Genomic DNA, 13,321 nt, shown 5'->3' on the forward strand with positions numbered 1-13,321 from the left:
TATATATATATATATATATAACATTATTGAAAATCTTTGGAAATACTTAATACATATTTATGCTGAATTTTAGATGCAAAACATCAGGAAAAATCTTCAGTATTTTTTACACAGTTCTAACAATGAATCGTTGTATTTTCATCCAGCGTGAGTTCAGCCAGGAGTACACCTGCTTTTCATTATTTTTAGACCATTCTGTTATTCATAGGCCCATTTATCTTCCAAAAAGAAAAGGAATTAAAGCCAAACTGCATGCAGTTTCTTCCTCATGAAGATGGACTTTCAGAATCCTGATGTATTACAATACCGCTTAAAAGAAGCAAGTTCTAAGTGCTTGGGGGAAAAATGTTACTGTGGTTCTGTTAACTGCACAGTTTGAGCAAAAACTTCCAGTGGCAGATACAGTGATGTGTTTTTTGAGGACAGCTGCATGAAGAAGTGCATCCGAGGTATTTTGTTTCCTCTCATGAAATCTGAATATTCACAGCAAAATGATTGTGAGTTCAGAGATGAAGCGGTTTGGCTCTGTACTCAAAAGAAAGCAGAGGTAGACCTCTGTAAGGCAGAAGAAATGAGAAACCAAAATCTCCATGAGACTTCCCAAACATGCATGCAAACCAGGAAAAAAACTCACTAAATCCATCCTGCGTGGTATTCCGTAATGGACCATTACACAGTATTTTGTGGATTGCACAATGTTTCTGATGAAACGCCAAGGTAGAATTACTCGGTCCTCTCCTGTGAGATCAGAGATGTGTCCTGTGGCCTCCTGTAGCGTTTTGTACATGAGTTGCACCCTCTGTCAGAGAGGCAGAGATGAAAAGAAATCATTCCCTTATGTCATTTGGTGTGGCGCTTCCAGCATTTCCATTAGGAAAGTGTCGATGGGTGTGTCTCCGATTAACTTGAAAAAGAAGAGATGTTCAAGACATTTCAGACCGATGGAGCGCAGGGCAGGCAGACGCAGTAACAGCTTGGCAAATCTGTCCGTGAAACAGTGGATGTCAATGTTTGGATGAGCACAGTGTAATACTTCAACTGTTTTCTTATTTTTATTTTTTAAATAACATACCATTGAAAAAGTTTGGGGTCAGTAAGGTTGTTGTTTTTTTTTTAAAGTAATACTTTATTCAGCAAGGATGCATGAAATTGATCAAAAGTGACAGTAAACACATTTATAATGTTACAGAAGATTTCTGTTTCAAATAAAAAACGTTCTTTTGAACTTTCTGCAAACAAAGGAATTTGGAATAAGGTATCAAAGTTTCCATAAAATGTTTTTTTTTGAGCAGCAAATCCACATATAAGAATGATTTCTGAAGAATCATTTAACACTGAAAACTGACGGCTCCTGAAAATTAAGCTTTGCAATACAAGAATAAATTATATTTTAAAATATGTTCAGTTATCTTAAATTGTAATAATATTTCACAGTATTACTGTTTTTTATGTATTTAGATCAAATAAATGCAGCTTTAATGACCACTTTTTTTCAAAAAACAAACACTTCTGAACGGTAGTGTAAAAGAGATTAAATAAAAAATGTATTTAAGTAAAATTGACTTTATATGCAAGAAAATGGATCGCAAATGTTGCTGACTTTAAATGAAAGTGAAGAATAGCTCATGTTCACTCTGAATCCAGTCCCTCTGTTAAATCTCTGTAGCATTCTTTTTGTTTTGTGCCATTACTTTCATTTTTATATACAAGCGAAAAAATTAAGCATACATAAATGTGAGAGATGTGTGTTTGTGTGTGTACCTCCCAGGCTGATCGGGGTATTTGTGTTTACAGTAGGCCTCTAGAGATGCATACACTCTTTCCCTTAAAGCCTCCACCTCTGATGGATTAGACAGTCCTTTTGAATCTAAGAGTTGACAAAAACACAAAAACCACAATTTATTGTGAACTACTCAAGATAAAGTGGTATTTACACACTCAGCTTTATGAATACGTTTCATAAGAATCTGTAGGTAAATCCTTATATACACACTTGGTCTGATACACAGCAACAATTACCAAAACAAACAAACAAACAAGGTAATGTTAAGGTGTCATTTTGGGCCACTTTATTTGATGCTGCACTACAGTTCAAAAGTTTGGGGTCAGTAAAATGTAGATATATCATAAGAACCCTGAAAATCCTATCATTGTTAATCATGGTTTACTGTTTTCAACATTAATAGCACAAATTCAGCATAGACCATTTACAATATTACAGCCTTTAATGCATACTTGGTGAGCATAAAAGACTTTTCAAAAGCATTAATAAATCGACCCCCAAACCTTTGAACAGTAGTGTACATTTGAGTGCTGTGTAAACATGTCTTTTGGTTGATGGGTTTTGCTAGTTTAATCAATAACTTCAAGGCTGAATCAATAACTTTAGGCTGTAGATAAAGCTATTTCAGAAATCCAAAATAAAGTGCATCGCTATCTAAGAATGTTCTTCACATTACTGTACATCTAAATAGAGGATGCTGGCCATACTATATGTCCACAGCATTGGATCTTTTTTTTATTTTAACTTTTTAGACTCATTATTTGACTCAACTATTTTTATTGTTTGGGGATGAACATAGAGGTCGCATGACAACAATGTTGTCACAACGTTGCATTACTTACTTTTTTTTTTTTTTTAGAAAAGTATGCAGTACCCAGTATATACTGCTTTCTATAAGCTCACTGTAGCTATACTAAGGGTTATAATCACAGGAATCTCATTTAGTCTTTCTGGCTTTATTCCAACACATTTTTTTTTAGGAATTTGCCAAAACAAATAGCAAGGTAGGTTGATCAAACTGAAGTGGTATTTTAAACATACTTGTATAAGAGTGCTGTGTGCACATGCGTTTGTCTAAATATACATTACAATACCTGGATTGAACAGAACAATGGCCCGCAGGCATCCAAGTTCAGTCTTGTCCATTTGCATGTCTCTCATCTTTGACACAAGCTCTGTCAGCACTCTGTAAAAAAGGGACACAAATCTTTACGCTCACAGGCAGCACGGCCAGTCTGATTAATCGCAAATTCATTTTCTCCAATGTACCCTTAAAAATGCAGGGAAATGTTCTGTAACTTATTAAACAGGCCCAGTGAGTCATCACTCCACCTTATATATTTAGTTTTCATATCGCCATGAAAATCAAAGTCATTATGTCTTATAAGACACATTCATCTCTACTGCAGATGGACCGGGCAGCATATATTTCATTAGTGAGGACACCAGCATATCTCACGCTGCCAGTGAAACATTATCACAGCGCTACATAAAACTGCCATACGGCTTAATGTAAAAATGGCATCAATCAAAAGTAAGATGTGGAGGACACTTTCATGATGCAGCGTCTAATATCAATATAGAGGTTATTTTCAAAAATTAATGTGTGCATGACCTACGGCTGTCACAAATCTTCCACAGGGTGTGCCATGAGGACCCTGAAGGGTCTCTTAGAAGATCACAAGACCATACCCTGCATAAACTGAATGCTGTCATTGAATTTAAAGGGATAGTTCACCCAAAATGAAAATCTGGTCATCATTTACTCACCCTCATGTTATTCCAAACCTGTATGACTTTTTACTTTTCCATGGAACACAAAAGGAGATGATTAGGAGAATGTTGTGGCTGCTCTTTTTCCATATTATTAAAGTGAATGGGGACTGGAGTTATCAAACTCCAAAAATGACAAAGAAGTAAAAGTATCATAAAATTTGTTAATAACACTCATACGCTATAATCCGCGTCTTATGAAGCCCTATGATAGTTTTGTGTGTGGAAAAGGCAGAAAGTTACATTCAGTCTAATGGCACCATATTTGATTTGAAATTTTTAGTGAATATAGGCTTACATTTTGGACTGTCCCTCACACAAAACTATCATACGGCTTCAGATGATTTGGAATATAGAGTGCAACAACGCCCACTTTTTCAACGGTACTTTTCCCATTAATTGTTCCCATATGGATTTTTAAAAAGTCTTTGTTAAAGAGTTAGAAGGCATGAACCAAACCAACCAGCTAAGAGGTAAATCACAATATAACAAACGTTGATTCAAAGAAAAGCTTTTTGAAAAGCTGACAAAAGAACAAAGGTACAAGACTGTGTACTTAATGGCTTTAATGTGGGAAAGAAATACAATCCCATGAAGCATTGAGAATGACGTTCAAATTAAAAAAGGCAGATAAATAAAACTTTTGTTTCAAAAACTGTATAAAAATATTTAATGTTTATTGCAAAATATGCATAGGAAGATTGACTCTAATATGTAATTTGCAGTGCTTCATGAAGGAGGGCAGCCTCTAAAGAGCTCGTTGGCACGATTTGCTTGTTTCAGTTTTCTGATTGCTGGATTTCTCTACAAAATCATGGGAAATGTATAGTTTTACAATGGGAATTCTGCTGTTAAACACGATTATTTAAAAGATATGTTGAAATAAAACCAGCTAATGGCTTCAAGAAAAGCATATGTTATCGATTAACAATCTCGTAGCTCACATACAGTCTGTCTTTAACAGTTTATAAGTTATCGTTAAAAATCAGTTCGCCTAGGAAGAAAATGAATGGGATTTTTACTTCAGATTTTTACTTAGGTATATAATGGTATAAACCATATACTTATTTTTTATTTTTTTCATTTGTAACATTGACAGTCCCTCTGCCCATTTACTCTCATTATAGTAAAAAGAACAGCCAAGACATTCTTCAGAAATTGTACAGGTTCAGGCTTTTTCTCTGAAACCTCGGACGTTTACTAACCTGTCAAAGATGGCTCCCACACCGGCAGTATGTGCGCTGTTTCTGTGGACGTGAAGGCCTGTTGCTAATAATATCCCATCTTTCACAGCTATGGAACGATGCGAAAAAGAGGCGATCAGGAGTTCATTCCACCCTAGCAACAGAGGACAGGAGCACAAAAGCACACTAATAACCAAACAAACAAAGGTAACAGGAAAGAGAGCAACACAGCTATTTCTATCTGTTTGTGTATATGTGGTGGCTTTGTCTGTTGTACGTGTTTACTCTTATAGCTCAATATCAACTTAAAGGGTTAGTTCACCCAAAAATGAAAATTCTGTCGTTAATTACTCACCCTCATGTCGTTCTAAACCTGTAAGACCTCCGTTCATCTTCGGAACACAAATTAAGATATTTTTGATGAATTCTGAGAGCTCTCTGACCCTTCCATAGACAGCAATGTAATTACGACGATCAAGGTCCAGAAACGTAGCAAGGAGATCGGTAAAATAATCCATGTGACATCAGGGGTTCAACCGTAAGTTTATGAAGCTACAAGAATACTTTTTGTATGCAAACAGCGTATGCTATTCTGTGTCAGCTGCGTCACGTGGATACGTTGTTTTCATTCAAATCAAAGTGTAAACAACGTAGAAAAAGTATCCGCGTGACGCAGCTGACACAGAATAGCATACGCTGTTTACGTTCAGTGGATACTCTCCAAAATGGTACCAGGGTGACGCGGAGGAGACGAATTGTTGAATAAAGTCGTTATTTTTGTTTTCTTTGCGTACAAAAAGTATTCTCGTAGCTTCGTAAAATGACGGTTGAACCCATGATGTCACATAGATTATTTTACCGATCTCCTTGCTACATTTCTGGACCTTGATCGTGGTAATTACATTGCTGTCTATGGGAGGGTCAGAGAGCTCTCAGAATTCATCAAAAATATCTTAATTTGTGTTCCGAAGATGAACGGAGGTCTTACGGGTTTAGAACGACATGAGGGTGAGTAATTAATGACAGAATTTTAATTTTTGGGTAAACTATCCCTTTAAGTTGCATGTTCTTAAACGATATTGAGTTTTATTGAGGACATTTCAAGTTTTTTAATACATTGTCACAGTTTCATACGGTGTGATCCCATTTCTGAGGCTCTGAATAAAGCGCACTAAATAGAGTTTTATTGTCCTCAGGCAACCTACAGCCCAATGAAATAAATGCAACATGTGAGCGGCGAGAACAATCCAGCCTCTTATTCTCCCTCCGTCTATATTGAAGCCATCATCCTTAACAGAATAAGGACTCTCACTCCAAGATGAGATGGAATTCCTTCTTTAATCGATGCTGTGGCCCGAGGCTGGATCAAATGTATCTCTGAATCAAAATAAAAATGCTTCTGGAATAGACTGTAATGTCACATAACTGTAAACATACTCAATTCATTAGCTGATGCTGTTTTCAGATGTAACTCCATAGCTGGAAGACTAAATATACAGCACACAGGTCACGTCAGGTCAATGTCTGCAGGACTCAAACAAAAGCGGTTTGTGTTTATTTACTGACGCACCTGCTCGCAGGAGGATGACTTGATCGTCCAGTGGGAGATCAGAAAAGTGAGGTATCCGCTTGGCCCACTCCACTAAGGTAAAGAGCTGCTTGTCAGCTGCTTGGCAGATGTTTGTTACAGGGTCATTAGGCTGGAAAGAGAGAGAGAAAGAGAGAGAGAGAGAGAAAGGTGAACTCTATGGCAGTATAGCTTACTTGGATACACACAGAAAGAAAAAAACACAAATGAGTTCTCTTTTGTCAGTTCTCTTTTGTCAGTTGTTTCTCCTAGACAACAATGAGGAGCAAACTTTTGCTTTTGTCTCCTCAATCTCAGATTGTCTCCTTGGAAAATACCCCTAGTAATCTCGTAGCTTCAGAAAGGATCTCGGCAATGTCTCAAAGGGCCAAGATACCAGCATATGCAGGAAAAACTCATTTTCAAAACATTTCTCATCAAATTAGACTAAATGATGCTATCCATATTAATTTCATTCATAGCTCTATACATGCATCTTCATTTCTATTTTAATTTCTCCTTTGAAATTTTAGGAGAAAATTCTCAGACAAAGGTGGTACTTAATGTTTTACTTTACACAATATTCTAAATAAATTAAAAGTAATTCATTGTCATTTAATAATTTGTAATGGTTTGAGTCTTATCTCTCAAATAGGTCCTTCAAGATATCTTGGAGAGGTGAGGTGTCCAAGTCACAACATCTAACTACTGGGGTGCCTTATTCAACATCAAGAAGATCAGGCCCTTTCTTTCGGAACATGCTTCACAACTCCTTGTTCAAGCTCTTGTTCTGTCCAGGCTGGACTATTGCAATGCTCTCTTGGCAGGTCTTCCAGCCAGTTCTATCAAACCTTTACAATTAATACAGAAAGCGGCAGCAAGATTAATTTTTAACGAGCCGAAAAGAATGCACGTCACACCTCTGTTTATCAATTTGCACTGGCTACCATAGGTGCTCGCATAAAATTCAAGGCATTAATGTTTGCCTACAAAACCACCACTGGCTCTGCACCCCTTTACCTAAATTAATTACTTCAGACTTATGTGCCCTATAAAAGTTTGCGTTCTGCAAGTGAATGTCACTTTATTGAGCCATCCCAAAGAGGCACAAAATCACTTTCATGGACTTTTAAATTAAATGTTCCCTCCTGGTGGAATGACCTGCCCAACTCAATCCGAGCAGCCTGTTCCCTCCTGGTGGAATGACCTGCCCAATTCGAGCAACTGAGTCCTTAGCCATCTTCAAGAAATGACTAACACATCTCTTCCATCTATATTTGACCCTCTAACTCTAGCACTCTCTATTCTAATTCTATTCTTTATATAAAAAAAATGTAAAAACTTGCCCCTTTTAGACTTGCACTCTATTTACTAGCTGCTTGTTTTCTTTAAAAAAATAAAACTAACACTTGCTTCTCTAATAATTTTGTATTCTATCTATTTGTTTTATTTTTTATTTATTTTACAATTAACAAAAGCAAATAAAGAGACAAAAGGCCTCTAACACTAGCTTGCTCTATTCTTTTTCTATTCTATCTGTTTTCTTTTTATTTATTATATGATTTAAAAAAATGCTATGTGTACTGCATTAAGCTAACTGAGACTTGTTATAGCACTTGCATATTATTGCTCTTTTGTTGATTGCTTCCATTGTCCTCAATTGTAAGTCACTTTGGATAAAAGTGTCTGCTAAATGTCTAAATGTAATGTAAATGTAATTTTCAGTAAAATGTAACAACTTGTGTGGATGGGTAAGATATTGTATGGGTTAACATACTATATTGGCATTTATATACTACTGTTCAAAAGTTTGGGTTCAGAAAGGTGTTTTTTTCCCTTCTTTTTTTATTTAATTAATACTTTCATTCTGCAAGGATGCATTAAAATGACTTTGACACAACTTTGACATCACAGGAACAAAATTCATATAAAAAGTTATTTTGAATTGTAAATAACAATATTTCACAATATTCATATTTTTACTGTTTTTTAATCAAACAAATGCAGCCTTGATTAGCATAAGAGAGTTCTTTCAAAAAAAACTTTAAAAAATCTTAACAACCACAGACTTTTGAAATAGTGTATTTCTACATAAATATATGCTTTTGGACATATAAAACGTTTAATGAGAGTACAATAACAGACAGTGCTGGAATAAGGACAAAATGTATTTGCAAACTCTGGTTTTGAGTTGTATTATTGATTTCACTATGTGACATGTTACTTTATGCTATTTGCATTCAGCATAGATATCACCAAGAGAAACTCAGCTGTCAAACTCAATGATGTGAGTGGAAAATGAACAGATATCTTGTGGGAAGTCTTGTGGAAATCATTCCTGTCATTTGCCCCCAGTGGAATATTTTTATTTTCAGTTTAACTCCTTTAAGTCTTTCCTTCTGCTCAAGTAATCCAAACTCTCCAGCCCAGAATCAATCAGAACAAGCACTCATGAACCAGCAGCCTGAAATGTCAGAGCACTCTGTACAGAAATAATATAATTCAAAACAATATAATTAAGTGTGAAACGCATGCAATGCTTTTGGACACTTAAGTGCTTGTTAATTGCAATTAAATGAAAATGTATTATAGTTCAAATTTATATTAAATGCAATCGCTGAAATTTGGATTGCTTTTTTGACCCGCACTGTAATTTTTGTAATTTGAACAGTATTTTACTGTAATATGTACAGTAATATACTGTAAAATGTGTATACAGTATTTTACTGTAAACAGCAAAGGATTATGGGAAAACATACGGTCACTACTGTATTTCCTCACTACTGTAAATCAATTTACAGTAGTGAACTTGCCCGCGAAAAACTGACCAATGGCAAGGGAGATTTCTTTTTTGACTGTTTGGTTGAAGTGGCCATAAAAGGACAAAAGAGAAACACCGTTAACTGGACAAAAAGGTTAGTATATTATTTCTGTTTTATGCAAAACTGCGATATTTTAAGATATTTGCACTTAATTATTAACAGCAAACTGACATTATTCATCGTGTCATTTTTCATGTCGGGAGTTGGAGCCTTTTTTTCTGACTAACGGCCGGAATGCCGCCAAAAGGCTGATAACATCGACTGGTGAGTAAGTTAAGGTTACCTATATTAGTCGAAATAAACCTTATTAAACCTTAAGCCGGGCTCACACTACAGGAGTTTTAAAATCCTAACCGATTATGAAATCTGGTTGCAGCACACACATAAGGAGAATTAAGGACAAAATGTATTTGCAAACTCTGGTTTTGAGTTGTATTATTGATTTCACTATGTGACATGTTACTTTATGCTATTTGCATTCAGCATAGATATCACCAAGAGAAACTCAGCTGTCAAACTCAATGATGTGAGTGGAAAATGAACAGATATCTTGTGGGAAGTCTTGTGGAAATCATTCCTGTCATTTGCCCCCAGTGGAATATTTTTATTTTCAGTTTAACTCCTTTAAGTCTTTCCTTCTGCTCAAGTAATCCAAACTCTCCAGCCCAGAATCAATCAGAACAAGCACTCATGAACCAGCAGCCTGAAATGTCAGAGCACTCTGTACAGAAATAATATAATTCAAAACAATATAATTAAGTGTGAAACGCATGCAATGCTTTTGGACACTTAAGTGCTTGTTAATTGCAATTAAATGAAAATGTATTATAGTTCAAATTTATATTAAATGCAATCGCTGAAATTTGGATTGCTTTTTTGACCCGCACTGTAATTTTTGTAATTTGAACAGTATTTTACTGTAATATGTACAGTAATATACTGTAAAATGTGTATACAGTATTTTACTGTAAACAGCAAAGGATTATGGGAAAACATACGGTCACTACTGTATTTCCTCACTACTGTAAATCAATTTACAGTAGTGAACTTGCCCGCGAAAAACTGACCAATGGCAAGGGAGATTTCTTTTTTGACTGTTTGGTTGAAGTGGCCATAAAAGGACAAAAGAGAAACACCGTTAACTGGACAAAAAGGTTAGTATATTATTTCTGTTTTATGCAAAACTGCGATATTTTAAGATATTTGCACTTAATTATTAACAGCAAACTGACATTATTCATCGTGTCATTTTTCATGTCGGGAGTTGGAGCCTTTTTTTCTGACTAACGGCCGGAATGCCGCCAAAAGGCTGATAACATCGACTGGTGAGTAAGTTAAGGTTACCTATATTAGTCGAAATAAACCTTATTAAACCTTAAGCCGGGCTCACACTACAGGAGTTTTAAAATCCTAACCGATTATGAAATCTGGTTGCAGCACACACATCTTAAACATGTCTCTTCTTTATACTTAATTTTAAGCGGTTTCTACAGCGTGATCTTAATGACAAATGTCGAGAGCGCATAATCCCAACAAACATGAGACGTCGGCCCGACGTGCAGATCATGTCTATATTGCGTCGGTCGGTCCAGGACCGTATCTGTACGTCTAATCGACGTGCAAATCCGGTGGTATCTGGACGTCTGACTACGACGTCCCTTGGACGTAGAAATGCAGTTCAAAATTTGAACGTCTGACTAGGAGTTTTTTTTGGACGTCTGTACAACGTGCAGAACAGGTTCAGGAAATCGACGTAAGAACTTTTTATACAAATAAACATGACAAAACAATCCTGTGAGTTCTGATTTAAAAAAAAATTAAGGAATGCCGCCAAAAGGCTGATAACATCGACTGGTGAGTAAGTTAAGGTCACCTATATTGCTCGAAATAAACCTTAGTTAAACTGAGAAACACGTTTGTACGTTCTGCTGCCCTTTAATGCAAGTTAGCTCCTCTGGTGAGTTGTTATTTAACCTTAACAGCGAATTAACGTGAAATACTGAGGTAAAGTGCATTAGGCAACATCACAGTTTCATTCATAGGTTTCAGTGGAGATTTTAAACAGTATTTTCTAACGTTACTTCTTTTGTTTGTTATTTTCAGACTTTTAGTCTGGATGTAGTCTGCAACGTCGGAGGTGTATTTTAGATCCTCTTCTTGTGAATGCCATAGTATCGATGATAACATCAACTGGTAAGTTAATAATGTAATTTAGCCGAAGTTAACTAACTTAGTTGAACAAAGAGAAGCATAGTAAGTTATCTTCTCTACTCTGCCTCTTTATCGCAACTAACTCTGCCTCTTTATTTGCTAATTCTCTTCAAATGCTGTTTGAGTCAGAAAGTGTGTACCAATGTCGTATGTAACTTTAGAGACGGTCCCTAAATTCAGTGACAGACGTAACGTTAACACGAAACAGCGAGCTAACAACCTAACGTTGCTGAGGAAAACTGAGTTAAGAAACACCACGGTTAAGAACATCTTTTGTATTTTATTTTCAAGTTTGTGGTCATGTCGTCTGCATCGGAGGTGTATTGGAGTCTTTTCCTGTGATTGCCGTTGTAGCGGTGCTAACAACAGGTGAGCTTCCATCAACTTTACTAACGTTAATGTTACTAAATTAGCCAAATTAGCCTCTAGCTGCTGTTCTCCACTAACTCACAGAACAGGTTGACTTTTTAAAGAGAGGAACATGCTAGCAATATATTAATATAGCATGTTTTGCTGATAAATCAATGTTAAAAATGTTTATTTTATTAAAATGTAAATTCTGTTACTGTACGACATTTTTTTTCTGATCAAACTACAGTAACACAAAATGATGTTGTGACTCTGTCTGTTACAGGAGATTTCTCCAAGCAAAAACACGATCCTGACTATGAGAGGCAGAATCATCATACAGCCAGCTGTCCATTTTACTTTTGAACAGTAAGATTTTTCAATGTTTTTAAAGTCTCTTCTGTTCACCAAGCCTGCAATTATTTGATCCAAAGTACAGCAAAAACAGTACAATTTTGAAATATTTTTACAATTTAAGATAACTGTTTTGTATTTGAATATATTTTAAAATGTAATTTATTCCTGCGATCAAAGCTGAACGTTTAGTATCATTACTCCGGTCACATGATCCTTCAGTAATCATTCTAATATTTTGATTTGCTGCTCAGAAAACTATTATTGTTATTATTATGTTGAAAACAGCTGAGTAGAATTTTTTCAGGTTTCTTTGATGAATAGAAAGTTCAGAAGAACCCAGCTGTCCATTTTACAGAAATGCAGAATTAGGTAACACAAAATACATTTTGTTTTACGTTGCATTTACATTTATGCATTTGCAAGATGCTTTTATCCAAAGCAAGTTACATTGTATTTAAAGTACACATTTATTAAGTTATTCATTCCCTGGGAGTCTAACAGGGGTGGAGCTAGGGGTGGGCTAAGGGGGCTGAAGCCCCAAATGTTTTTATTAGTGTCTTATGCACATCAAGATTGAGTTTTCATTATTAATCAAAATTAGATTATTATTACTGTATAGCATCAAATATAGATTTTTAAGTAGGCCTATTATATGCACAGACTTTATTGGAGACACACACACACACACGCATTTAGAGCGATTATATGAACAGATTAGTTAGCATTTAGCCTAGTCTGTGGCAGGCTTTACTAAGAGTCAGGGCAACAAAATTCAATAAACAAGAAGTTAATATTAAGAATAGCTAATATTAAAATTGAATATATTTTAAAATGTAATTTATTCCTGCGATCAAAGCTGAACGTTTAGTATCATTACTCCGGTCACATGATCCTTCAGTAATCATTCTAATATTTTGATTTGCTGCTCAGAAAACTATTATTGTTATTATTATGTTGAAAACAGCTGAGTAGAATTTTTTCAGGTTTCTTTGATAAATAGAAAGTTCAGAAGAACAGCATTTATCTGAAATAGAAATCTTTTGTAACATTATAAATGTCTTAATCATCGTTTTTGATCAATTAAAAGCATCCTTGCTAAATAAAAGTATAAATTTCTATAAGTTCTTTCACAAACAAAATAAATAAAAATAAATAAATAAATAATCTGACTCCAAGCTTTTGAATGGTATAGTGTATAATCTTACAAAACCTTTTTATTTCAGATAAATGCTGATCTTTGGATCGTTCTATTCATTAAAATAATCCTGAAAAATGG

The 13,321-nt window shown here is 35.3% G+C and overlaps 1 protein-coding gene and 1 long non-coding RNA gene across 2 annotated transcripts in view; one reads left to right on the forward strand and one right to left on the reverse strand.

Moving 5' to 3' along the window:
- Positions 1-9: 9 nt before the first annotated feature.
- The window catches only part of LOC107672569 (retinoic acid receptor RXR-alpha-B-like), a 66,840-nt gene continuing 53,528 nt past the window's right edge, over positions 10-13,321 (reverse strand). The window contains exons 7-11 of the mRNA XM_016465814.1: positions 6,311-6,440; positions 4,762-4,894; positions 2,878-2,969; positions 1,762-1,867; positions 10-983 (exon numbers count right to left, since the gene is read on the reverse strand). Of these exons, the coding sequence (XP_016321300.1) occupies positions 836-983; positions 1,762-1,867; positions 2,878-2,969; positions 4,762-4,894; positions 6,311-6,440 (609 nt within the window). The 3' untranslated portion in view covers positions 10-835. The remainder of the gene's footprint in view (positions 984-1,761; positions 1,868-2,877; positions 2,970-4,761; positions 4,895-6,310; positions 6,441-13,321) is intronic.
- On the forward strand, positions 11,219-11,995 carry LOC107672571 (uncharacterized). Its single transcript, XR_001632328.1, has 3 exons — positions 11,219-11,322; positions 11,632-11,709; positions 11,975-11,995. It is a non-coding gene; the product is annotated as an uncharacterized LOC107672571 (long non-coding RNA).

Source organism: Sinocyclocheilus anshuiensis, unplaced genomic scaffold, assembly GCF_001515605.1.
Source record: "Sinocyclocheilus anshuiensis isolate Anshui unplaced genomic scaffold, SAMN03320099.WGS_v1.1 scaffold176, whole genome shotgun sequence".
Classification (NCBI taxonomy): Eukaryota; Metazoa; Chordata; class Actinopteri; order Cypriniformes; family Cyprinidae; genus Sinocyclocheilus; species Sinocyclocheilus anshuiensis.